Raw genomic sequence first — 27,896 nt, 5'->3', positions numbered from 1 at the left:
ATCATGAAAGTGCATTACCGCCATACATTTGCTTACCACTATCTACTTTAAATCGCTCGTGACGGGCTTTGAGTGCATCTATTTCTGATTGCTGGTCCGAAAAGAACTTCTCCAGCTTGTTCTGGACAGGTTTGGGGAGTTTGTTGAGCTCAGTACGCTCCAGTATCTGTTGCAGTACCGCCGCCATCTTTACCCCTTTCGAGCGCACTTGGAAAATATCGCTACTCTCACTTTACAAGCAAGGCCGCAGGGAGGTATGGGACTTGAATTTTTATTTATTTATTTATTTTTACAGAAAAAAAACAGTTTTGGGAGTTGTAGTAATACTGTGCTGAAGGCTGAAGTGGGCTGAAAGCTGAAGACTAAAGGCAAAGTCCTTTTAATTTATTCTTGATTCTAGCGCTATGTTCAGATATTTTGTGACGGCTTTCACTGATTTATGTATTATTAATACAATTGCAGTTTTCACAAGTGAAAACCATTCTAATTATAGTTTGTTCAGTAATTTATATCAAAAACATCAGGCACGTTACATTGACAGCTCTGTGTTGCACGCCTCTACGTGGTTTAGTTTAGTTGTCCAGTACAGTAGCGTCATATACGCGCGTCTAGCTTGCTGGTGCCGTTTGTTGAACTTGACAGTTTATAGTAGTTGCTGCAGAGGTTGTAGGCATATGGTTGTTAATTTTTGTTCCTTACGAAACGTGGGTTGATAGGTGTTCGATCAATTGCTGACAACAGGTTTTCAAGGTAAATCAGGAGTTTTTTTTATATTTTGAAAATTGTGAAGTTACTAAATAAGGAATGTGAAGCTAGACGGAAATTGAATCAAATATAAAAAATGTTTCCTAGCTTTGATGACGTGAAACTACTGTGATACGAGTTATTTAATGAGGTGGCGACAGCGCACATAGTACTTCAGATACCCGTGAATTGTATATGTTTGGTTTTGTAAGTATCAATAACCACTGATTACAGAATCGAAACTTGATAATAATAATAATAATAATAATAATAATAATAATAATAATAATAATAATAATAACAGTAATAATAATAATAATAATAATAATAATAGAGATGACATTTAAAAAGTAAATGTCTGAATGTTGTTTTGTGCAGACCTGGCTAATACCACCAAACACTAACTGCAAAGATGGGCAGAACTTACTTTGTGGAAGACTCTGTTGAGCAGTACCTACAACACATTCTTGACACGTCAGGGAAGGCCTGTGTCACTGGTCTTCTAATTGGGCAGGTAAGGTTCATTCTTAATTAACCGGACGTAGTAAAACCAGGAATGGATCAAACTGCAATGCAGCAGAGTCTTATTTCCATCCATGACCTTATGGTAAAAAAAGTTAAGCTTTAGAAGCATTTATGCTAATTATTTACCATAGTTAAGAACATACTTTTGATTATAAAGTATCTCTGATTTCCACTGGTCTCCTAAGAAAGTTGGCTTCATTAGTAATATCATTGATCTTGACTTTTTTTTTTTTGTTTGTTTGTTTTGTTTTGTTTACAGTGCTCCCCACAGAGAGATTTTGTTTTGCTAGCTGTCCGGACCCCACCAAAGGAAACACAGAGTGATCAAGTAGATGAAGAATGGGTCGTTGAACATGCAACACAGGTATGTGATTTTTCTTTGTTTCCCAAAACATTGAATTGCCATGTCTTGGAAGGTACCAGACTTCAATTTTAGTTCATTTTGAAATAAAAGGTGACTATCGGGTATTGTTCATCCAACAAGCTTTTTAGTTTCTTCTTTGCTTGTTCAGTACTTTCACAATCAATCCCAACAGGTCCTACTCACTCTTCTGATTTCCTGAGGTCAGGGAGTCTCATATTGATAGCTTTGCTATTTGAGGAGACTTCTTTATGCCTACTGATGTTGCTCCAACAAGAAACAGGGCTTTGTATTTGTAAATTAAAAACCATTATATGAGATATAGAAATACCTGTAAATATTAAATGTGTAATGTTATTTATCTCGGCTGCTCTGCTATTTCCTGTCTATTGTCGTCAGTGCTGTACATGTTGAGGTTTGTCTTGAACAATACTTTGGTGCAGGTGTCCCGAATGTTGCCAGGAGGTTTAGCAGTCCTCGGCGTGTTTCTGGGTGCCGCCCCAGAACTGTCCGTTCAGGCCCAGAATATTCTGCGCAGGGTGAGTGAACTCATTTTAGTAAGCTTAGTAAATCATAAATATACAGTAGGATGGCATAGCATTATTTGCAGCTGTTGGGGCAAAATTTGTTCTACAATATTTAGTATTTTGATTGCCATGTGTCAAAAGCATGAATAACACTTCATTCCAAACGGTACGTATGACTTGCACCCAGTGCAGAGACCCGATGGGCTGAACTATTGAAGGCTGTATCTTGGGAATCCCTTTTGGTTTTGGTAAAACCGTTCTTGGCTTTTACGATGCACAATTCAACATACTGTTTATGGCAGCCTGTTTTTTTATTGTACTGACCCCAGTGGTAGTATGCGATTTGCAAAACTTAACAGGTATGCATTATTTGTATGTATGCTATTTACATCTCTCTTTTTATTTGCAGCTGGTTTTTGCCGTGGAGAAGTCAATCACTAAGGCAAGACTGTGGAAGCTTGCTAATGATGAAGTTCATGACAGAGTGGCACTTAATATCTCTTCAGAGACAAAAAAGTATCCTTCACTGCAGTGACTCAAAGTATTTTGGTGTTTATCTAATAATAACTGTTGGGTTTTAGTATCTTAAAATTAAAATAACTAGTTTTAGAGATTAAATCAACAAGTATTTCCTCATGTATAAACTGCTGAAATTACACTGTATGTGTGTTTGTGTGTGTGTGTATAGTATGCATAGACTGGGTAACCATGATAACATAATTTTACACCTTCACTTGCTGCTTTTAGAGTACTGTGCAGGACATTTGATGTTAAAGATCCCAAGGTGAGTTTAACAGTTAACTAAATTGTAGAAAATCCTACCAATATAATATGCCCTACCACCTGGATAAGGGCATCTGCTAAGTCTGCTAAGAAATAATAATCTAAAATCTCAAATCTCAGTCACACATTTTCAAGCTAAATCGCTCTTTTCACCAACCCCAATATGTCTTTTCCAGTAAATATGCCTTTGTAATTGCATCAGTAATCCACAAGGTGGAGCTATAGGATAAGTATGATAACAAAACAGAAGAACATTATATGAACATTATAGAAACCTTTGCAGGAGCTATAGACAATAAAAAGACCCTTAAATATATACATTGTTTTCTGTGTTTGCAGAGCTCCGCAAAACCAGCAGACTGGAAGTATCAAACTGGCCTGTCAGCCTCATGGCCAGTACTGGAGTGTAATGTTGAAGTAGATCTGCAGATACCTGTGCCTGCAGACTCCGCCAACAGAGAACTAGACAAATGTATTGAGGCAAGAGGGTCATTTTCTGTATATGTAATCTCATTAGTCCAACATCAACAGTGTCATATGTTCCTTACTGCTTTTTCTTTTGTCTTAAACAATATACTTACCTACCATTAGATACTTTTAGCATTCTCGAAACTAAAGAAAATCATTTCTATGTGTTTGTTTCATGAAGCTCAGCACAAGAAGGGAGATGAGCATCAAACCTGACATATGTAAGTCTGGCTTCAAAAGACAATCTTTTTTTTTAATTTTTAGAATGGACTTAAGGAGTGGGTCAGGCTAATACAACAGTGTTCTTGTATTCTCAATGGCAAAGTGATGGGTCTGGATAAAGATCTCCTGGATGGGACGGTGAGTGCAATTTGGAAAATTCATAATGTGTATATAGAATGTATTTGGCTTGCATGTAAGGAAAACACACAGTGGAAGCAAATATGTTTATCAGAAGTGTGGACGCTTTAATACCAAACTACATTTTTTATGTATCATCCAATATCCCAAAATGCTCTTTGATATGTTTTGGTCAAATACTCAGAACAGGCGCCTGAAGGACTTGCTGTCAGTGTACACTCCATACTGGGTATTCATTTTTATGCTTAAAAAAAAAAAAATCTGTCGGGACATCTCTGTTAAACTAGTGGAAAATATAACAAAAGCACAATGTTAAATGCAATTTAAAAGTAGGATCAGAGATGAACAATTCATGTAATTTGTCAGCTGTGTTTGAAATATAATGAAGGGTACCAGAATTAGGCTGAAGCAAGATGCGAAGGTAAAAAGATTGTTTTGTAATTTACAGCTTTTTGTCTGAGTTTAATTATGAAACAGAATCAGCTCAATTTGTTTAAAGGGACGTGTGACACGGTACTGACGTGTGACCGTGTGTGTTTTATTTTTTATGTTATTCTGTATTTGTTGTATTATTATTATTTAAGTGTACTGTTTTGTATGTAAAAAGACAATGTTTTGTTATTATTGTTTACAGCCTGGATGGGGTTAAAATGCCCCATCCAGATAAAATCGTGAGAATGCGTGGTCAACAGCGAGTGATTATTGATAAACTGGCTGTTGACCACGCATATGAGAAACCCCGTGCCGAATGTGACAGAGGGATAAACTAGGTAATTAATAGCCAGTTAATCCCTCAGCCACAATATAAAAACCCTCATCTTTGGCTGAACAGGGAGTGTGTTCAGAGGCGGAACACACTCCCTTAATTTTCAATAAATCTGCGCAACAGCGCATTCATTCATACATCAGTGCTGTCTGTGTCTGTCTCCTCCCTGGTCTGATGTCACCCACCAAGGCAATCCGTGACAGGACGTCACCTGATTAAAAATTAAACCTGAAAACTACAAGCCCTGCTTGTGTGTGTGTTCGCATTTGCTTTTTCCAGGAATACTTGTTTTTATTTATTTTTAGCAATATGGACCTGTTAGGAACTGTAACTGAACTATTTTAATAATGTTTGTACACATTAAGCCCGACTAAACATAAAACAGTACTTCAGTGAGGGCGCTTTGAGCTGGATTAATTACAACGGTTTTGAATACTGTTCTTGAGATCGGTTATGTAGTGTGGACAGGGCCTAATTCTCTGTTGTGCTGGCTTCTAGTTTTTAAACATGACACATTTGAGCCAGGTATCTTTTTTCTGTCAACATCTAATTGGGTAGTGAATATTTTTTGGTACTCTATCTGGTATGTTTGGCCAAAGGATTTTCTTGTAAATGTCAGTCTTGTTAAGTGATCCCCATATAAAATGATTTGTGGAGCTTTGGAATAACACCATGCACTGTGTAAATACTAGTGAATATGTAATGGTACATTACACATAAAAGCAGGGAGCATGGGAACCTTACAAGTCTTCTGAACACATTTCAGTTTGTTTTGAAATACATGTTTTCATGTTGAAATATAATATAAATAAATATATACATTTCTGTAACTGTTTAAAAAATATATATATAATGTATCTGTTACAGAAAAAGAAAGCACCTCCACAACAATTTGTCCAACAGCCGTTTGTTGTTCAGTTTCTGAGGCCTTCGGTAAGGATTTTTCATTACTCTCAGTATAAGTGGTTAATACAAGCAATGCAGTCTTTGCCAAGGAGCTCTTTTTTAGTTCCTATGCCTGTAGAAATTGAACTAAAATCCTGATGATTACATTAGCGGTAATTAGGATTTCCCCGTGGAACATGCTGTGTATACTGCAGTTTGACAGAGCCCATCAGAGCCTGTAGAGGGACACACTTCCTCAATTATTATTTGTTTATTTAGCAGATGCCTTTATCCAAGGCGACTTACAGAGACTAGGGTGTGTGAACTATGCAACAGCTGCAGAGTCACTTACAATTACGTCTCACCCGAAAGACGGAGCACAAGGAGGTTAAGTGACTTGCTCAGGGTGACACAATGAGTCAGTGGCTGAGGTGGGATTTGAACCGGGGACCTCCTGGTTACAAGGCCTTTTCTTTAACCACTGGACCACACAGCCTCCTGTGTCAGCCTCCTCAAGTCCAGGTTCAACAACTTATTAGGTGGACATATGCTATTATACCCAGAGTTGGCATTTAGTGAATTTTTTTCTTCTTTTTTTTTTTTTTTAATATAGTATGATTTGGGATTTTTGTCTTGACTCCATTTAAACGTGTGATTGTTAAAAAATGTGTTAGTTGACTTATAGTCTTTGCGTCTAGCATTGCAGATTTAAAAACTCACAAACGTTTCTTTGTTTTTAAATCTGAAGAAATTTAAAACAGATGATCGATCCACAGCTTTGGTGCAAAAAAGCAGTGGAACAGTTGTTCTGAAGGGTGTTGTACATTGTAAGGCCTACATTCACACCAACAAACCAAAGGTGAAAGATGCTGTTCAGGTAAGTGTCCCAACATTTTTCACTGCAGACACCGTACCCACTTACTGATTCTACAGACATAAAAAAACAGGTGTTAAACATCAGTCCCCTTAGTCTGACAATAAAATTGAATTCAAATACATGTGGCTCTTGCCCCATAATACTAATTCTGCCTGGCCATTTAGCTTGTGGGGCTGTACACACACTGCAGGTCTACAGAATTCACAAAATGTGTTATGTGGCAAACACACACATTGTTTTGAATTTTAAAGGAAGAAAAATTCAAAATTCAAAAAGAGAAAATGCTTGTAAAGATGTTTATGTTATTCCAAAGGTTGCCAAGACACTGGGTTTGATATAAATCGCTTTTTTCCTGACAGGCCTTGAAGAGAGATGTGTTAAACACAGTTGCAATCCGAAGTCAGATGCTTTTTGAGGACTTCCTCCTTAACCCAGAGGGTTACACTGAAAAAGGTACACGTTTTATTGATTTGTTTTGCTTTAAATATGTCATTTTTGTTGTTGTTCAACAGATTTGCAAGTTATTAGCAAAGTAGCTTGGTTGTCCACTAGGAGGCGTAGTTGATCCATATTTGCTGAACTACTGTGTAAATGTTTTTTATACATGCATATTAAAATGTGTGTGTGTGTAATTTATAAAGACATTTTAAAACTGTGCTGTAAATGTAAAAAAAAAACTTTCTTTTCCAGCTGTATCTTTGTGGAACACCCATGTATTTGACAGGGGTATTGGTTTTTATTGTTGTTTTACATATATTTTCTCTGCTCTCCAAATCTCACTAGGTGCCAGGACAGAGGAATACCCGCTGCCCAAGCGAGTGTTTGTTCCACTTGCAGGGACTGGGGTCACGATCTGTGACTACATGTTTAAAGATGAGGCTCCCAAAGACATCCAGTTTAGAATCAAGGAGTTGCTGGACTTGGATGTGAAGGCGGATCAGCTGGATATGTTGCTTGAAATGGACTCAGGTAGGATCCTGCTAGTATGCTGTATCAGAAAACTACACTACTAGGCAGGGGTCAAAATACATATTTGATAAATAGTATTTATTACTAAGCAAAGCATGCTTTTTAGGTACAGGAATGATAAATGTTTTCTGGTATTCTTTCTAAAATAAACTATCAAATGCACACATTGTATAAACAGAGCACCCCACACACGGTCATTCAGTATCGTAGTTATTTACACTTGTGAGAATGACCTTAAAAAACTCAAGGACTTGGAGTTTCCTCTATGCAGCCCATAGGGTCTGTTATACTTGAACAGTAATAATTTAACTAACTTTATGAATGTAGAGTAGCTGATTTAGCATAATTAAAAATGTAGATAATGTAGCAGAGTATCTGGCATCTCACCATTTCTAAATTACTGAGACCAATTAGCTTTTTATGTATATACCTTTATCCAGTTATTCTGAAATATTATTTCCTTCCTTCTCAGCAATTAAACTTGCCCCCAAGACCTCCCATCCACAGAGCAGTAAGTGATGTTTTCATAATTGGACAGTGCAACAAAAATAACATTTGTAACTAAAATCCTAAATCTGCTGTTAAAATGAAATAGATTTTTTCAGGCATATTCTCTTGTAAGGCAGTTAACAAGATAGCAATAATCTGTGTGTGTTTTATTATTATTATTATTATTATTATTATTATTATTATTATTATTATTATTATTATTATTTTTATTTATTTATTTATTTATTTATTTATTTTCTTAGCAGAATCCTTTATCTAAGACAACATAGCAAAATATTACAAAATAGTTATAATTAAGAGCAATAGTAGAATACTTGTTGTTTCTAACTGTATTCAGTGTAGTTAAGGAATTCAGTAACATCTTAGCTTATCACTCCACATCCTCCAAGCAACAAACAAGTCCCCATTGCCAACCGTGGAAATGATTCATTATTCATTCATAATAAACAATAAAGTGCACATGTGGTATAAACAGGACACAGTGAGTACTGTAGTTATTTACACTTGTGAGGATGGCCGCATCTAACAGAACCAGCCACTTTGTGGAGTATGCTCTTAAGTATGGAAAGGATCTATTGCCCTCGACATGGCATGACCTTCGACATGCTGTGTAACTGATTAAGCAGAATTGACAGCTACATATATACAGTGGTTGACATCTCGCTGTTTCTAAGCCATTGAGACATATGAGCTTTTTACATACAGTATATGACTTTATCCTGTATTTTCTTTGCTTTTAAGATATTGTTGTGGCTGAACCTGAGACCTCGCGGCTACTGGGGAGTAAGTTTTCATAGTTTTTTAGTTTTTCAGACAGTTTGTCTTACATGGCATTTTGTAATATATATGTTACCTTTTGTAACTCATCAGGTTATTGAGAGAGAGAGAGAGAGAGAGAGAGAGAGAGAGAGAGAGGGAGAGGAATAAATCCGCATATGTATTTTCTTTGGCTTGCGGAATAACACAGCATGAAGAAATTAAAGTATCCCCTTACAACTCACCTAAACCAGTCAAGACCTATTTTCCCATAAAAGCATGTGATTAACCATAACAGAATTTGTGTTTTGGAGACATAAAACACTGCAGATATATTATTGACAGCTTCAGGCAATTCCTATTTTATATGTTTGTGTAGAATACAAAATGAGAAATGCATTGTGTTTGTAACTGTATGATTTTATTATAATCTTAAATCCCTGTTTAATATTAATACGGAAAAGTGCAGACAGTTAGCCTGTATGTTTTTTTTTTTTATATATTATCTCCACTGAGATATGTTCCACTTGCCCTATATGTTACATTATATGTACTGTTAATCAGCCAACTTTACTGTGTGTGTGTATTAGTGTTTTTTGTAATGTTTTTGTTCTTCCAGTAGTGTTTCCTGATGACTATAACTTCATGCAGTTGAAAGTTGGTAAGTTAAAGGTGATAGGCAAAGGAATTTGAAAATGTCCTGTCATTTTCACAGTTGTTACTTTACATAATGATATTTACGGGTGTGGTTTCCTCTCTTAAAAAAATTATATATATATATATATATATATATAATATATGTCCGCTTTGCCCTAGAATAAACAACGGACTTACTCTGACATGATGGAGAGTGAGTCTGTCTGTGTCTGTGTCTGTGTCTGAGGACGACGGAGCAGCTTGTTCTAATATCAACACAGACTCAGCATATTATTATTACCAGCATATTGCTTTAGTTTGACGATAGAAAGTTTTCTAAAGTTTCCCCCCCAAAAAAACAATGAGAAAACAGTACCTTGAAAAAGTCATAATATAATCCAGGTGCATCAATAAGAAAACAGTGCCCTGAAAAAGTCATAATATAATCCAGGTGAATTGGTAGATAGCTAGATGGACATGTAAAATAACTAAAAGGCTGAAAATCTGTCTCTGAAAAATTTCCCCAAATCATGGTGTAGTCATGGTAAATTTATTAAAATTCACAGAAGCAGAGTTTGTGTTGTGTGAAATCAATAGTATTTAAATCTCGACTAAACTATTAAAAAAAAAAAAAAAAAAAAAAACTAGGGGAAATAGTATGCTTATAGACAGTAAAATACATACATTTAAAATATTCATAATGATTTTAACATCAATGCGAACAGTGATTCAAGCCTTTACATCCTATAAAATCAGTAAACGTCACAGCGAAGAATTTGTCAATAAGAAAGCTGGAAAAGCATGGAAGTACACCTACACCACAGCGGTGCTGCAATCCTGAGACGCAATTCACAAAAAAAAAAAAAGCTTGTTTTACAACTATAATACGTATTTGCACATTCATAGAGAAAAGCTAAAACACGGTAGTTCAATTAACGGTAATATTTCAAAGCTGTTAAATAAATAAATGGTGAATGACCGAATACAGACATTGAGCGTAACATAGCTTGCATGACCGGGTCTCGGAAATATTACATATGTGGCCAGTAAAGCGAGGGTGGCGTTATAGTGAGGGTCAAAAAAAAAGGTGGCATTATAGAAATAAATTAACATAGACATATTCGGATGTCCACCTTTAGCCTTCAACATTACAAGCCTATTGTAACTCCAGCAGATACACATTTCCTATGGCCTTGAATTAAGAAAATTTGGAAATGTTTCCTCAATGTTCTGTTCTCTCTGTATCACTCTTATGAAAGAGAATGGATTACTAAGTAACTGAAATACAAGTTTATTTTTCAGATCACAGTTAATCTGTAGCAAACAGTGCTTGATTGATTAGATCTAATAATCCTGGACTGATTGAAGTTCAGTTACGCAAACCGGAAAATTGTTGCCTTGAAGATAAGTTTCTTTCTAAGAAAAAAAAAAATTGGGTAAAGAAGCTGAATGAAGTCAAGCCTGTTCCGTGAAAAGCAAAACTTACTTCATCTTTCAGCTCTGAAAACAGCATTGTGTATTATTGAGCAATAAGTCAAAAACTGTTTAACTCTGCACAGTAAATTAGTCTTTTTTTCTTTTCTATTCTGTTTATTTTAGGTGTGGTGATAGCTGCTGGGGTGGTCCTCTTTGCCGTAGTCTTTTCACTTTTTTTTTTCAGTGACTAAGCAATAAAATTCAAGGTAGTTTAATAACAGGATAACAGTCTTTTTTTCTGTTTTAAAATATATTAGAAAATAGAAAAAAGGGGTACCCTGTTACTGGGACACACTGTACATTCAACAAAAGTCGCATGGCAAACTACACAGGACTCTGCAGACCAGTATTTACATGTAGAGGTATGGAAACCAATCTAAGAGAGACAATAAAGCCTGAATGCTGAAGAAGTGTGTTCCGTTTCCTTTCAGATTTAAAGATCTGTCAGGACTTGCTCTATAGCAGGGGCGGGAGAGATATTTTTTAAAGGCCGGCAGCATGAAACTGATTTGAAAACTGTGAGTGCTGCTCTGATGAATATGCAAACTGTCATTTCTTTGAAAGCAATGTGACTGAAAGAAATCAGTTCTGGGTAAATTACTGTAAACTTTTATGAAAAATGTATGTGGTTTTGTGACCAATTGTGGCCTTTTCCAGAAACTTTGTGTTTTAAGGGTGATTCCAGTAGCGAATAAAAGCAAACACACCCTATTCCGTATGTGATTCATATACTACACGCAATTCCTTTTTATTAGTTTACATTTTTTGGGTGTATAATAGTTGGGTGTATAATAGTGCTATAATGTAACTAAAGGGATCATAGGGAAAGGGAAGTGGAAGATTACAAGCTGTATTTATTTTAGAGGTTAAAACTGAAAAAGAAATCTCAAACAAAATATTCTGATGCATATTTGAAAATGCTTAGAATGTGAAATAATGGCTGTATTGTATTCAAGGATACTTATTTTACCCAAAAAAACATTTTCTTCTATAACACACAGCTGCCTTTATTTATGGTAAATTAGAAAGCATTATGGCTGTTTTTAATTTGCTTTTGCTTTCTAACTCTGTACAGTACAGTATGTGATTCCAAGCAGTTTCAATGCAATTATGCATTATTATCAGTAGATACCATGGAGAAGAAACCATTTGTAGTTACACAGTTATTGCAGTGTTATGACATAGTAATGTATGCTCCTTGAAGGGTACATAAGGACCTTTTTGTTTTATTGTGTTACATGTGTTGCCACAACTGTTCATGTAAGGTATGTGTATTGTTTTATTTTTTTTATTTCTTTTACATTTTGACCACTTTTTTAAACTTTTAAATTGCATTCCCTGCCTCAAGATGGCTTCATATGTACCTGCATGGACCTCTCAGAACTACATTTCCCATCATCCTCCTGCTCACATATGTAACTGAGATGGATTTACCAGTGACACAATAAAATAAAAAAGGTCCTTATGTACCCTTTAATATGAAGTGATTCCGACATATTTACAGAGGTCACAGAAATATTTTTATTGGTTCAAATATTATATATTGGTTCAAATATATCCATTAATATACATTCCTTTGACTGGTCAGATATCTTAAAAACAGGAGGATTCTAATAATAAGTAAACAAGTTAATTTCATAGTGTAATAGACACACTTGTTCTGTTGTAAAATTATTTCAACTGAAAAATGATTTTGTTGACACCTTTATAGTGCCTGTTAATGTGAACCCTGTGTTTTGTAATTTTCAAACCACAGAGTATTTGTTGCAATGTTTTCTTGGTCTGATTGACACAGTGTGCAGGACCTAACACTTTAGGTAATTATATATTCTCATGCCAAACATCACACGCTCTGTATTTGTTGAAATATACTGTGTATGTTTGTGTGTTGTCCCCTACGACCCCCCTGCCTCCTATGTTATATGTTATATTTCATGTTCAGCACGTTTGCAAGTCTAAAGAAATATCCAAATGTTTTAATAAATTATTACTATTCTTTAACAGTATTTTCTTCTGCTGGCAATAAAACGCATTTTGTGTGTGTGTGTGTTATGGATATATTTAAGTAATGAGCCCTTTAGAACAATTGCTGAATACCTACGCTGTTCAGTCATCACATTGAAAAACTCTGTGGCTTTGTTTAGAGATGCTCATCCACATAAGCTTGCTCTGCTGCATTCCAAATGGTGTCCTGTGGAAGAGCTGTGATGGGTGTCAAACGGTTTTTATACATACTGTTATAATGTCAATTATATGTATTTGTGACTGAAATATTTTTATCATTCAAGTTCTGTGTTAATTGGGCAGAGAAAAAAAAATTTAAGCACAGTTTTAGGCAAGGCAGGTGAGGTGTATTATTATTGATTTATCATTGTGTGGTATGGAAATACAATCTAAAACGCTCACTTCCATTTGCTGTGTAGGTGCATCTTTGATCATTAAGTTATAGCAATAATTCATTTTCATTTTTTTAAAGGGTTTGATTTTAATTAACTATTTTCCTCTTGACTTGACCCATGAAGTAGTTATCAACCTGCTGTTGCAGTACAAAACATTTCCACTGGCAAACCATGTCCGGCTGAGCCCTTTTGTGTCTCCAAAAATGTGATTTTGTTGCTGTCCGAAACAAAAGAAGTCCAAGAGAAGGGGTGTAGGGGCAGTAATTGTTTGATTCTAAGAAGTCATCTTGCTGCTTTTAATTTCTTTTGATGGTATTAAATCGTTAATTTGGGATTTGACACACTGTGATGTTTTTCACTGAGGTCGTAGGGGAAAGAATAACGTGTCCAGTTTTCAGTAATGTCATAATAATTAGAATTACATTAATGGGAACCGTTACTTTCAGTTTTAGGTTTGACATGCAATCCACTATATAATGGTATTTCTTGTTATACCTTCATCATGCTTACCAGTGTAGCACACACACTTGTAGTCACATAATTACCACTTTCTTCAGTCAAATATCATTGTGGGAAGAGAGGTCCTATCAATTCTTTATTCTGCCTTTTCAAAAGCAAAAGCCCAACCCAGTGTTGTTGATAATCCCATAAAAAATGTTTGTCACAAGTTCACACAAAGCTGCACTGCCAATGACATTAGTTTTCTCTTGAGTGAAAGGCTAGCCCTCTTTTCTTAAAACACTGTAATGAGTACTTCTAAAAAATGAAATGTTTTGCAAGGTGAGAAAAAAAAACATTCTGAAGTGGATGGATAATAATTCTTCCTTCCTCAAACCAACATCCGCACACAGCATGCACATTTATAGTATGCTGTGAAGTGTTTCCCTGGCTTGCCACATGAATGAAAGCCACCAGTGGGGAATCTTTGTACTTTGTTGCCCAATTGTGACTTTCCAATAGACTCGAGATCTGCAGTAACATCATTAATGTACAGTACTGTAGTATCCGTAATTGACCCAAGTGATTTCTATTTTATTTTTTATTTTTACATGCAACTCAAAGTTTAAAATCATTAAATCATATGTTCCATTCAAATTTGTGTGTTTAGTTCAGGACTGGGAATGGCCAAAGTACTGAGGTCAAACAGCTGTATGGAGTGAAGCATTATATCATCCAATACAGTATAAATGAGACTTCCTGAAAATAAATACATGGCAATGCATGTTCCAGGTTTATGCTTAAACTAGACTTCTTCAAACAAACAAACAACAAAAAAAAGATGTCTGCGCACATTTATGATAATTTGTGCCTTGCCTTCATGTTATGTAACTCCTTTGTAACCCCTTTCATGACTTTACCATTTAAAGGAAATAGGAGGCTGTTTCATCCTGTTTTTAAGTCATCACAGTCTCTTGAGAGGTGGGTTTGCGTGCAGCAGAGTTATCACGGTGAAGGATTGCAGTCTGGACCGTACCTTCCCTTCCCAAGTGTGAAAATTGCTGACATCAAAGCTTTACCTGTAGCTTTAATTATTCCTTAGCTACAGAATAAGAGCTGTTGTTAACAAAAACATTTGGCTGTGATGGTGCTGACACCTAGTTACTCGTGGATTGGCTTTTATGTCTGGAGGCTGTGTGGTCCAGTGGTTAAAGAACCGGGCTTATAACCAGGAGGTCCCCGGTTCAAATCCCCCCTCAGCTGACTCATTGTGTGACCCTGAGCAAGTCACTTAACTTCCTTGTGCTCCGTCTTTCAGGTGAGATGTACTTGTAAGTGTCAATGCAGCTGATGCATAGTTCACACACCCTAGTCTCTGTAAATTGCCTTGGATAAAGGTGTCTGCTAAATAAACAAATAATAAATAAATAAATCCTCCAGGGACAGACTTTAAACTAGTACATAAATACTTAAAGGGCACCATTTCCCACACAGTTAACTTCAGATGTCTAAAATGTGTTTTGACTGATTTTAATTTCTAATCTCTATTTTTAAAAACTGTTTTAACCACTGTGAGACCCTGGCATTCAGTTTTGGTGCCAGACTACAAGTCTCCCATTTATAGCACCTATAGAACTGCAGATAATAATAGGAAATGTCTGTTTTTAGAAATACAAATCATTATTAGTAATGATAATTGTCAAGTATATTTTACTGCCTGTCTTCAGACATCACCCATTTGCTCTAAATGGTTAAGCACCTCTGTTATAATTCAATTCCTGGTTGTGTTATGAGCCAACACACATTTATTTCTTATGAGGCTATAGTTAAGGATGTTTTACCACTTTCACTGGGATGGTGGTTCAATTTGGGGTTACAGAGATATTAAAGAAAGCTGTGTCTTATCAACTTTATCTAGGTAATAAACATTTTGTAGTTGGATTATACCACTATGCTTTTCATCTATTACTGTTTAATAGAGGGAAAAAAAACCCATTTATAATATTGATAACAACTCTGAGGAAATGGACTTTCTTGTTTAGTAGAGAAATAAGGATTGATAACAGTAACTTTATTTCAACTAAACTCGTGTGTGGCCTCTCAACATTCAGCTGTAAGAGATTAGCTATATGCACTGTTAGTGTATACAGCTATGGCATCTTTGATTACATGTTGTTAAATAAAATATCTAAATTATGTCTCAAAAAGTTCTAGGTGATGCAAAACTTTATTAACTATTTGATACGCACACAAGCTTAAACAGAGCCCCTTTATGACTAATGACAATAGAAGCATTGCGTTGACCTTGCTTGTGTTGTGCTAATACCAAACTTTAGCACTACATTGGGAGCTATATTACAGGTGGATGCACCCCAAAGTCAAGCTTCTGTATATTACTACTTTTATTTGTGCTTACCTATACTACACATACCTATGTATATTGACACATTTGAATAGAATAGTAATACGTTGGGAGTCTAAATTACAGCAGGATGTTGCACATAACAGGTAATGCCAACTAGTAAGGTTCAGATAAAGCAGTACTAAAGAGGAAAGACTGGAAAGTTCATATGTAGGTATAAAATGGCACTGCAGAATAAACAACAAAATGATCCAATCAAAGAATGGTTTTGAAGTACTTTTTAATTTGACTGCCAAGCACTGAAGAGTTACAGAACATTCACAACAAATATCCATATGTGATAATGGCAGTGTCAAAGTTAAACTTGTAGCTGTTTTAATACAATGATCTTTTTCATTGGTATAGCTGTACTCCAATGTTGTATGCATATAAATAATGCATAAACTATTTAATTACAAAACATTGTAGTAGTATGTTTCATATTTCAAAGCATCTAAGAAGTACATCTAATCTCCAAGTGCTTCCATTATCTTAATCAAAATACAATATTAATTTTACAAAATCTCTTCAGGTTCCACAAGTGAATCTAGTGGATAATGTTAAGGAACAATAGTTAAATACTAATTAAAATGGCCTGGATAGTTACTCTGCACCTTTTCAATGTAGATGTTTGTTTTTTTAAAAGTCAGTTGTTGCTATGTAATATAAACAATTCAGAAAATAATGAATGTTGGACTTGTTGAAGGTAGCACATGCTGTATGTTGTTAAATAGATTAAAAGTATTCTTGGATTCCAATGATTTAAACCAGGATGTAATTCATAGGGCGCTGATGGGTCAGTAACATTTGAATCCAATAGTAAATTTGGTTGTGGTTGCCCTACTTGAAGACAACACTTTACCTTTTTAGAAAGGAGCCAGGGACAGTTGAGACCCCCTCTATAGAATGCTACTGAGAAGTATAAATAAAATGTATTCTCTAACTATCCCCTAACACGTCCATTTTATTCAACATCCTCCTGTGCATTCTGACAGGCCCCAAACTCTTTCTCTGGCAGCAAGCCATACTCGTTTAAAAAGGATTCTACATCCACTGCAAAAAACTCCTCGTTCAGATGCTCGGAGATGCTCAGGAAGTTGCCCACCAGCTCCCCTGCCTTGTAGACCAGAAGGGCGGGCAGCACACTGTCCGAGAAGCGGTCGCCTGCCCCCGTGTCGGAGGCCTTGATCTTGCAGAACTTCACAGTGGGGTACTCCATAGCCAGGCAGGTGATGCAATTGTTCAAGGCATCACAGCCCTTCACTTTGTCCTCATAGATGTGGACCACCACCATCGTCAGCCTGTGCTCCTTCTCGATGACATCCAGGAACTGCTCCCCGCTCTCTAGCTCATACAGGCAACCAAACTTGGGCCCGAAGCTCAGCCGCTGGTGCATTTCCTGCATACACTGCTTCCGGTACTTGCGGAGAACGCCCTCATCCTCATCCTGAAGCAGCTCATACTCCTGCATGCTCATCTGTGGAGGAAATTAAGAGGTTTTTTTCTTATAACATCTACAAACTGATCTAGGCCTGATGTGGTAATTTACTGCAGAGCAGCATTGAATTCTCCTTATCCTGGTATACATACAGTAAGTGCAATCACAGCACAGGAGATTAAAGTATTACCCTTTGTTGTGAAGTGTACTGCATAAGTATATAAAGTGATTTTCAATAGACACATACAGTACCTACTGATTTAACAGTAATGACAAAATTGTGAAGAAAAACCAAAAAAAGCAGAAGAAAACAGATTAACCAAGGTTTATGAAACTGGAAAGCGCTTCCCCTTCTGTATGCTATTTGTTATTTGCAATACAAACAAAAATCAATATGAAGTGAAGGTAAATAAAATCGTCAGCTGCAATATCTTGGCGAGGTACAGAACAAGTACTCTCTCCTGCCCAGATTATTGTGTTGACTGTAAAAAGTTAACCAGATTGCTGTGTATTATACACATCCTCTATACTGATAGTCCAATTGAAAAGCTTACGAGGTGTTTTCTATTTTAAATCTTTGCCAAACAATTCAAACAAACAACTTCTTTCTGTTTTTCACAAATTGCATGTTTGCATACATGCCAACAGTCCCTATATGGTGGGGACAGTCCCGATTTCCTAACAAATGTCCCGCGTCCCGATGCATAGGAAGAAGTCCCGATATTTACTCATAAAAAAAAAATTAAAAAAAATTATTATGGACAGTAGAGTTAATGAAAACCACACTCTGTGCTCTTTGTGCAGCTCACACAACTGCTCATCACTAACTTACTGGTATACAAAGGTAAGAAGGTTTCATTGTGTCTATGTTTACTGTCATGCTGGTCGTGCGGTGTTGAGTTGAGAGGATACGTCTTTTATGATAGTGTTTTTTGCGTATGACCCCTCCCATGTGTATGATGCGTATAACACACCCCGCTGGGGAATACTGGGGAATGCACTTATTTTGTCGTCTGTATCATGGATATTAAATGATTTATTGATATTTTAAAATGGACTAGTCACACACATCGCAGGCAAATAAATAAATAAATAAATTGAAGACCCCAAGCACTTTTATCCATGCACATGTATTATACAGGACATCCAATTTTAATGACAATTAACTTGTTTTATCAACATGGAAATATTCTAGGGAACACACTTATTGTGACATCTATATAATTTATATTAAATGATTTATTTCTGTTTTAAAATGCAACATTTGCCTGCAAAAAAAAAAAATTTATATAAATAAAAAAATGTCCAGCATATGTGGGATTTAAACCTACAACATTCAGTTTTACAAGCCTGTTGTGCTACACAATTAGTTGGGACAAGTAGTATTATGTAAGATGAAGTCAGCCAGCTGAGAATTCTCCAGACTTATATTTTTGAGATTTTTTCGAGCCATCATTCATCTTCATCATCCTCATTCTGAGATTTTGAGCTTGAGTTCTGAAAATGTTTGGTTTCCTGTGGTCCCTATTGGCACAAGCAAGTACAGTTTCCTCTCTCTATACTGGTCGATGAGAGTAACGCTCTTTGTGGTCCCCGCTGGACAAAAAAGGAACATCATTTCTGAGAATTAGCTATGCTTCTGTTTTCAGGTTTTATTAATTGTATTTTTTGGTGCTTATTTTTAGCTATTTTCGAGTTTTATGTAAATTGTTTTTTTTTCGGGGCTTTTGTTTTTGATATACTGTATGAAATTAGTGTTTTCGGTTACTTTCAAAAATGCTTGAGCATTTTTTTGTGTCAAAATATGTATAGTAGCTCGACAGTACTTGCACACTTAAGTTGTACCTTCTTTCCTTTGCTGTCTTCCACAACGAAATCCCTATGGTCACAGGCACATTCTTCTGGGGTTTTTGTGTGTAGTCATGTTTGTATATTTCACCACAATTCTGTTCTAAATCCTCTGTATCTTAACTGTAACAGCTTTAAATCCCGCTAGCAAGCCTCCATCCTGATTGTAATCTCGTTTTAAATCTCGCAAGCAGAGTCTCCAATAGAAATGTAGGAATGCGCTGTCACTCAGTAGTTGGGGCAGGTTTAAAGAATTCAGAAAGAATCAATGATAGATACAAGTCAAGAAGGCGGGACATTGCCCAGCAGCACTGGGAAATGTATTTATTATTATTTTTGTAGTAGGTTTTATTTTTTTTATGGGAAAAGGGTAAAGTAGTTGGGATTCAAGGAAATACATGCACATGGATTAGGGAGTGGTTAACATGTAGAAAACAGAAAGTACTGATAGAGGAGAAACCTCAAAATGTAGCGAGGTAACCAGTGGTGTACCACAGGGATCAGTATTAGGTCATCTGCTATTCCTAATCTACATTAATGATTTAGATTCTGGTATAGTAAGCAAACTTGTTAAATTTGCAGACAACACAAAAATAGGAGGAGTGGCTGTTGCAGCAGCAAAGGTCATTCAAAATGATCTAGACAGCATTCAGAACTGGGCAGACACATGGCAAATTACATTTAATAGAGAAAAGTGTAAGGTACTGCACGCAGGCAATAAAAATGTGCATTATACATATCATATGAGAGATACTGAAATTGAAAAAGGAATCTATGAAAAAGACCTAGGAGTTTATGTTGACTCAGAAATGTCTTCATCTGGACAATGTGGCGAAAAAATATAAAAAAGGCCAACAAGATGCTCGGATATATTGTGAAAAGTGTTGAATTTAAATCAAGGGAAATAATGTTAAAACTTTACAATGTATTATCAAGACCTCATCTAGAATATTGTGCTCAGTTCTGGTAACCTCGTTACAAAAAGGATATTGCTGCTCTAGAAAGAGTGCAAAGAAGAGCGACCAGAATTATCCCGCGTTTAAAAAGCATGTCGTATGCAGACAGGCTAAAATAATTGAATCCATTCAGTCTTGAACAAAGAAGACTGTGCGGTGATCTGATTCAAGCATTCAAAATTCTAAAAGGTATTGACAATGTTGACCCAGGGGACTTTTTCGACCTAAAAAAAGAAACAAGGACCAGAGGTCACAAATGGAGATTAGATAAAGGGGCATTCAGAACAGAAAATAGGAGGCACTTTTTTACACAGAGAATTGTGAGGGTCTGGAACCAACTCCCCAGTAATGTTGTTGAAGCTGACACCCTGGGATCCTTCAAGAAGCTGCTTGATGAGATTCTAGGATCAAATAAGCTACTAACAACCAAACAAACAAGATGGGCCGAATGGCCTCCTCTCGTTTGTTAACTTTCTTATGTTCTTATGTTCTTAACGTGAATAGAGTAACCATTCCCACAGTTTATTTCCGGTGTTTTCCGGTGTTTATTGGCTATCCACCAGGGTTTTTTTTGTATCGTGGGTGTTTTATCAGGTTTTATCGGTTACAACCGAAAATCAGAAGCCCTACCTATATATCTGGTAAAAGTAAACCACAAATAAATAAATACATTAATATAAATATTGAAATAAATGAATACATAAATTAATACATAGAATATATGTATTTATTTATTTATCTTGATATTTATTTATTTTTCACTATCATATAAACAATGACATTTACTACTGTATGAAATGAAAATAAATATTCAACAGTTCTTGTTCAATTGTATATTAGTGAAGATTTTTGTACATAAAGGTTGTCATGCTTTCATATATTTTTACTTTAAAATTAAAACATATATTGTAATGACCCAGACAACTGCTTTGTTGCAGGACTTGTTGCCTGTTCAGTTTGTCTCATCTGTCTATGTTACATGTGTTGTAAGGGGAACGTGACGGGTCACGCCGTTAGTGAATGGGGAGAATGTGTGTTGTTGTTTACAGCGGTTGCAGAGCATTTGAGAATTCAACACCGTCTCCCTGAGTTAGGGTTAACACCTGTCCGGGTTTGACCGGACAGTCCGGGAATTGGCATCTGTGTCCCGGTGGCCGGAATTAACAAGCCCGGACGCCATGATGTCCGTTTTTTAAGTGAAATGCATAAGAAACACCAACCTTCCTATAATATTTTCTTTGACATACATTAGTTGCTTAAATTATTTCCGCTATCTTATCTAGAATAATGTATTGTTTAGTACTGATCTGTATATTCTACTTTGTCCCCAGCATTTGAATAATGCTGAAGACAACGAACATATCCATGTGATGTAAATAATCCAAGTTGCAGTCATGTGACCCCAGCAGGCTACATACTGTCAGTATTATGCAACCACAGAACATATTAAAATTAAAACAATATATATGACATATTTGGTATAAGAGTATCATAACTTTGTATGGGGATAAGAAAAATAAACTTTTGTTCCACAAAGCGTCAGTAACTAGAATCTGAATATTTCCTGTAAAATCAGATTCAGCGAGTGACAGCTAAACGGCTAAGCTAAGCCAAAGGATGTTCAGTTTTCAAGTTGCCTAAAATTACAGGTAGATGGATGCTGTTTGCAATTATTGTACTTTTAACTATGTTATAAATGATGTTTCTGTGATTTCATATTAGTTCAGTAAAATAATACATGTAGTATAATGCATTCTGTTAGCGGTAAAGGCATATTTTATGTAAGGACTGGGAATCACCAATCTGCTTAATTGTGTTAAACTGTATTACAGTATACTGCAGTTTTGATAGACCAAGGCTGACTGAGAAATATGTCCGGGTTTGGTCTGTGGAAAAAATGGCAGCCCTACCCTGAGTACTACTTCCTAAACATGAACATGTTACAATATACTAAATTAACAGATCAAGCGTATTATGATAGTTTACAAAATTAGATGAAAACGTTCAATGTAATTGGGATAAAACATAATCATTATTTTTCAATCTTGTTCATCTCGTTACTTGTTATACAAACTGTAACTTTACTGCTATACTACTTGCAAACTTGCATACTACTTTGTGTAGCGTGAAAGCTACAGTGCTTGCACTGCAAACTGCATTAGAAGCATGTCTTGGGTTCGATTCCCACACAGGGTTTATATTGCAAAAAAAATTGAATGTATTTTATTTGTGTAAGAAACACATTTTTACTAACTTGGCCTGTGTTTTTCATGCGTTTGATCCGCGTTTATTGTGCCTGAAAAACACAAGCCAAAGCCAGAAGAAACAATTGGGGCAACCTTGGCCCCCATCGGTTTTACAGTTGTGCCTATTTACTTTGTGCTGGGCAAGGTTGCCCCAATGGATTCTTGAAACTTGGCTTGTGTTTTTGATATCTCTACTTTAAATGGCTGGGCACTTTTGATAACTTGGTGTTTTTTCACATTTCCAATGTGTTTTTGTTTCAGATATTACATGCATTGTCAATTCTATTGCACCATAGTCGTTCATATTTTTAACTCCATAACATTTTCGAAACATGGGGTAAATAACTTTTTCTTTTCTGTTAATAGTTGTAATTGAATTTGGTTGCCTACAAGAGGCTAATCCTTGGGCTGCCAGGAGGTTAAGTAATGTTGTTGAACAAGGAATATGTTGTCATGGGGATAGATGAAAATACATTGAGACAATCATGAAAGAAAACCTGATGTCAGGAAGAGTAATTTAGCCTAAAGCTACAATCATTTTTGTTTTATTGTTTTACTCTCACTACATTATTTCATAAAGTTACAGAGTATGGACATTTACTATTTTTTTTTTTAAATGTAAGCTGTTGTTAATTTCCTGTTTTTTCAAACTGACCTTGCGGCTTAATCTCCTCTGGATGGCTGTTTCTTTGCTATTGGATTGGTAAGGAGAAGACATCTGTCTGAGAAGCTCCCGCTTACTGGGTGGAATAGACTCATGGTCCTCGCTCTCCAGCTTGAATTTTCTCCAGTCATTGATCACCCCTTTGGGTCCTGATACAGAACAAATTCAAAGGGTGATGAAATACGTCAATCAAACTAAAAGACTAGTACACTCATCCTACTATTTGTAATATACACTTTTATCTGCTACTATGTAGTACCACAGTGCCACACATGAACTAAAACTTCCTGTGCTTCTCTATACTGATATCACAATGAATTGTGTGACCCTCACACCGGGGCAAACCCACCCCCTTATTGATATTGCAGGATTGCATCAATCCCCTCAGTGTTTGTGAGCCGAGAATTAAAAAAAAAAAAGCATTTCAAGGCAAAGAAGCATGGGAAGGGGAAATGGGAAACACTGCTAAGGTCTCTAGAGAGGTCCTGAGGTTAGTTAAAGCTGAAATAACATTGGTTTTTGGAAGTGCTGAATGACACTCACTGTAATATATTCTCAAATTGTTTTCATAAACTTTCAAAAACTGTTAAAAAAAACAATAACAATGTTCACATTATGTAAAGTTGATTTAAAATAGGCAATGTCAGGCAATCCAATAATGCAAAGGTTTTCAGAAGCAAGTAGATGCACTTTTAGCATAGGGCGTTAGCCGAAATGTGTGTCTACCTGATGTGAGGTGAGCCAGGGCACTGATTGTCTCTCAAAGTGTTACAGAACCCCCTGCAGTGTTTACAAGAAACACACCTTACCTTTGCTCTATCCCATGTTGTCCATATCACAGAATTTTTCAACATATTCACGATTATTGGAATGTTGGAACTTTGGAACATAAAACCAGAATTGTTGCAGGAGGGAGCGTGACCTGGGTACACTGCGATCCTTCAGAGTCGGCAATGTGTTTAAAAACAAAACTCTGTGATACGGACAACACTGGACACAGCAAAGTAATGTCATGTGTTTTTTGTACATTTTGCAGGGTGTTCTGTAACACTTTAAGGATGCAATGTTCAGTAGCCAGTGGATGCAGCAGTTAGAGCAATATCATCCTATACAGCTTTTAAGTGCAGTTGATGTCACTATAATGCAATTCTAAAGGTAGCATTGCAGTGCAACATGGTCATCACTTCCTCCTACTTCCTTATTGAATGTGTTTATTATTGTGGTTTCATTTTGTAATATTTGGATTGATATTTCTGTTTCAGATTCTGTAGAAAACCCTTTTGTCTCACAACATTCTGTAATATGCTGTAATACAGTAGATGTGCCATATGCAAAATGAACAGGGCAGAAGCTGTGTAGAATTGCCTCTCCTTTCAAATGCAGACTCAGTCAGTCCCTTATGCCTTTGAAAAGCTCCTCCTCACCTGTGTTTGTTGCTGGCAGTTCATCGAGTTCTTCATCCACACTTCTAGACATCGCTGTCTAGAATTACCTGCCGAAGACTAAAGATAGTTGAGTTTGGAAGTTTATGTTTAGTCTTTATAATGTTCATTTACAAAAAAAATAAATAAAATAACTGAAAGCACCAAAAAAAATACCAAAAATCCATGATTTTACATGTATACAAGTAAATCAGTAATAGGGCAGTATTACTGTAAAATAAATACAGGAATGCTCAAATTGGGTTCTATAAACAGTCAACACGGACAGATTTTATTTGCACATAGCAATGCATTCTGATGACAAAATGAAAGAATTCTCCAAACACAAAAGGTGGACAAAGAAGTGCTGTATGATGCCTCACGGAGCCTAGTAACAAAACTTTAAGGATTTTCAAGAATTGTTTTGTTATGGGCTGTTTTTAAAGCCATTTTTTTTTAAAACAATAAATAAAATAAATTGCAGATCTCGAAAAAAAAAAAACAGTTTGAGAAGGTTAGAAGTTTATTCTTAGTTTTAAAAAAATGGTCTTAATGTTCCATTATGTCATTGCCTTACTGTCTCACTTATTGTATTGTTATGTCATTACAATATCTACATTGGTATGAAGTAACAAGCTTGCTGGGAATGGGGCGTTGCAGTCTTACTTCACGGTGAGTGTTGCTGCCTGATTCTACAGAAATCCGCTGGCCACCTCAATGTCTCCATGTGATTTTTATTTTATTTTTTTAATGGACAGGTGAAAGATTTACATCCTACGCTTTGTAATCACTATTGTACATAACGAATGGAAAATGTAATCGGTATTGTTTATCTTGCATAGGCATACATAAATACTAACTTCCTATTACTGTTTTATTTATTTTGATACTTACGCCAATGCAGAGGAGGGCATTTTCAATGTATACAGGGATTTGTTTAGAACCAATTAGTAACAATCACTAAGGAAAACGACAGACAGCTGTGGCTCCCCATTACCATGTGGAATGTAATTGGGGGCTTATAGCATATAATTAACTGTTACTGTACCTGCAGCAATGGGAGCTTATACTTATTACCTTCCCCTTAAAACAGGATAGGGTACAGCACTGTGTGAGTTTGTTTCCATAGTTGGACATAAGCTTTAAATTTACATTTGCCTATAAACCCCTCTCACATCTACTGTATATAAACAAGTTGCTCCAGAAATAAGGTCAATCAACACACTCCAGCCTTTAAACACTAGTATTAATTACACAACACATACCCTGACCTTGATATGCTTGTTTATGTTGGATTTACCTTTTTCTTTGCTAGATGGAAAAACACTACATATTACTATTGCAAAGCTATTTTAAGGCTTCATTTAACCACATTGCCAGTGTGATGTTCTAGGACAGACTAGGAGTGCATTGTCCTCATAAGGTATGCAGACAAGATAAGGAGGGACAGGCTAAATTAGCCTTGGCTGAGTGACATAGGGAGCTGCCTACCTCACTCAGTGCAAACTGGGTTGATGGGGTATTAATGGATTATCTTAATATCCGATTTGTGTCACTGGTTTTGTTGGAAATCGTATGACATCATTTCCATTTGAATTGTAAGGAGAAAATGAGACATGACTTTCTTGAGAATGTTACGAGCCACAGAGATAAAATGATAGAGAATTAGGATTTTAGAGCAGGGAGGGGACATGCAAGGCTTCTTTGTTCAGCTTGGAGTAGTGGTTAGGGCTCTGGACTCTTGACTGGAGGGTCGTGGGTTCAATCCCCAGTGGGGGACACTGCTGCTCTACCCTTGAGCAAGGATCTTTACCTAGATTACTCCAGTAAAAATCCAACTGTATAAATGGGTAATTGTATGTAAAAACAATGTGATATCTTGTAACAATTGTAAGTTGCCCTGGATAAGGGCGTCTGCTAAGAAATAAATAATAATAATAATAATAATAATAATAATAATAATAATAATAATAATAATACAAAGTCTGCCTGTAATGTAGCGTACAGAAAGATGACCCTTATAAAACTTTATCATGGTATATCTACACAATCAGGTTGCACCATGTATTTACTATAGTCATGTTAACATGCTTTACAATACATCTCTGTAATTTACAATGCTTACCTATGTTTTACCTTGCTTTCACTATGATTTATTACACTTTGCTATGCCTTTACTATTGTAAACATTTAGAAGGAGAGTTACCCACAACAACTTTTTAAATTAGTTTGTACTTCTACCTGTATGACTGGCTGCATTAGAATAAGGCGCAGGTGAGATAGATAGAGATAGATAGCTAGATAGAGATAGATAGATATAGATATATTCTGGCATAATCATGACATCATCCACAGAATGTTTGAAAAATAACAAGTTTAAATTGGCTGCCATTTTGGCCGATTCTTGGAGTGATGTACTCAACCCACGGTGTGAACCACTTCCTTGCTAAAAGCAGGTGACACTGTTTGTTCTGATTCTAAACACAGAGAGTAAAACAACTGAAAATATTTCAAGATTTCAGAAGAAATGTACAATAATGCAAGTAATCACAGACATGCATTATTTGAAGAGACACTAGCTTATTTACATGTTGGCTAATGTTATTCATGTTAACAGTAAAACAGAATTTAGAAACCTATAACAACTAAAACTATAACAATAGGTATTTTTAAAGAATGTTAGCCCATTTCAAGTTGATCATCTCTAAAGTAAGCTTTTATAAAGCTGAATTATATGGGTTTTATTTGAGACTAGTAGAAAATGCGTGACACCTTACCTGAGTGATTGTTTTTTCGTATTGGTAAGCTGGACAGCTCTTGTTGATGTGTTTACTTGCCCTTGATTTTGCTCAGGAGAAGACAAAATCACACACTGCATTGCTGGGCAGGGGCAGATGTGCTTTGTCTGAGATTTAGGCTTCAAGATCATGACGCTGCTTATAGAAATAGCTCAGGGTGGGTAAGAGGATTGTGGCTGAGGAATTAACAACCTTTATCCATTAGAGACAGCCAATCAAGTGTTATGGTCGATCCGTTGCCAATGTTTTATAATGGACACAAGTAGGACCCAGAAAATTATGGGATGTATAAAATGAGCCAATTCACTTTTGAAGACAATGAAAAACGTGAAGCATCATGGTCATGTTTTCAAAACTGGTCTTTGTGTGGATAACGACAAACAAGAACAGGAAGTCCTTGACCCGCTTAAAAACTGTTTTTAGGATTTCTGTTTTTATTTAATTTAATTTGACAATGCCAGAACAAACTATTGAAACTGCCGACCAGTTTGAGTTCACCTGTCCCACTTTACCTGTTGGTATTCATTCATCACTAATGCATTTATTCATTCATTAAACTTTTTGAGAGGTGACACAACTGAATTGTCAAACTAAGGGTACATGTTAAACCGTAGGGAAAAGAGCAAGCGTGTTAGTAATATTTA

At 36.0% G+C, this 27,896-nt stretch overlaps 3 protein-coding genes across 12 annotated transcripts in view; 1 reads left to right on the top strand and 2 right to left on the bottom strand.

The window, feature by feature from the left end:
* LOC117416640 (nucleoprotein TPR-like) overlaps positions 1–187 on the bottom strand; it is a 28,349-nt gene extending 28,162 nt beyond the window's left edge. For all 6 annotated transcript variants that reach the window (XM_059034836.1, XM_059034838.1, XM_059034837.1 and 3 more), the window contains exon 1: positions 37–187. In XM_059034836.1, the coding sequence (XP_058890819.1) occupies positions 37–187 (151 nt within the window). The remainder of the gene's footprint in view (positions 1–36) is intronic.
* On the top strand, positions 167–12,675 carry LOC117416618 (protein odr-4 homolog). Of its 4 annotated transcripts, none has more exons than XM_059034842.1 (16): positions 167–254; positions 1,123–1,258; positions 1,529–1,633; positions 2,074–2,169; positions 2,567–2,673; positions 2,905–2,941; positions 3,280–3,420; positions 3,673–3,768; positions 5,402–5,467; positions 6,168–6,296; positions 6,656–6,749; positions 7,080–7,265; positions 7,738–7,776; positions 8,517–8,558; positions 9,151–9,192; positions 10,767–12,675. In XM_059034842.1, the coding sequence occupies exons 2-16, from the start codon at positions 1,157–1,159 to the stop codon at positions 10,832–10,834; spliced, it is 1,350 nt and encodes a 449-aa protein (XP_058890825.1). In that variant the 5' UTR covers positions 167–254; positions 1,123–1,156; the 3' UTR covers positions 10,835–12,675. The 4 variants fall into 4 exon arrangements, with proteins under 4 accessions (XP_058890825.1, XP_033883769.2, XP_033883767.2 ...); XM_034027878.3 differs by lacking the exon at positions 167–254 and adding an exon at positions 314–750 and having other exon boundaries at positions 9,154–9,192; XM_034027876.3 differs by lacking the exon at positions 167–254 and adding an exon at positions 315–750.
* A 3,430-nt stretch (positions 12,676–16,105) lies between these two features.
* LOC117416605 (phosducin-like) lies at positions 16,106–27,387 on the bottom strand. Of its 2 annotated transcripts, none has more exons than XM_034027855.3 (4): positions 27,232–27,387; positions 24,458–24,535; positions 23,025–23,182; positions 16,106–17,358 (listed from the first exon to the last, which is right to left on the bottom strand). In XM_034027855.3, the coding sequence occupies exons 2-4, from the start codon at positions 24,507–24,509 to the stop codon at positions 16,846–16,848; spliced, it is 723 nt and encodes a 240-aa protein (XP_033883746.1). In that variant the 5' UTR covers positions 24,510–24,535; positions 27,232–27,387; the 3' UTR covers positions 16,106–16,845. The 2 variants fall into 2 exon arrangements, with proteins under 2 accessions (XP_033883746.1, XP_033883747.1); XM_034027856.3 differs by having other exon boundaries at positions 24,458–24,525; positions 27,232–27,353.
* Between the last annotated feature and the right edge of the window lie 509 nt (positions 27,388–27,896).

Source organism: Acipenser ruthenus, chromosome 12 (assembly GCF_902713425.1).
Source record: "Acipenser ruthenus chromosome 12, fAciRut3.2 maternal haplotype, whole genome shotgun sequence".
Classification (NCBI taxonomy): Eukaryota; Metazoa; Chordata; class Actinopteri; order Acipenseriformes; family Acipenseridae; genus Acipenser; species Acipenser ruthenus.
The sequence above is the reverse complement of the archived record's forward strand: the minus strand, read 5'-3'. Positions and strand labels throughout refer to the sequence as shown.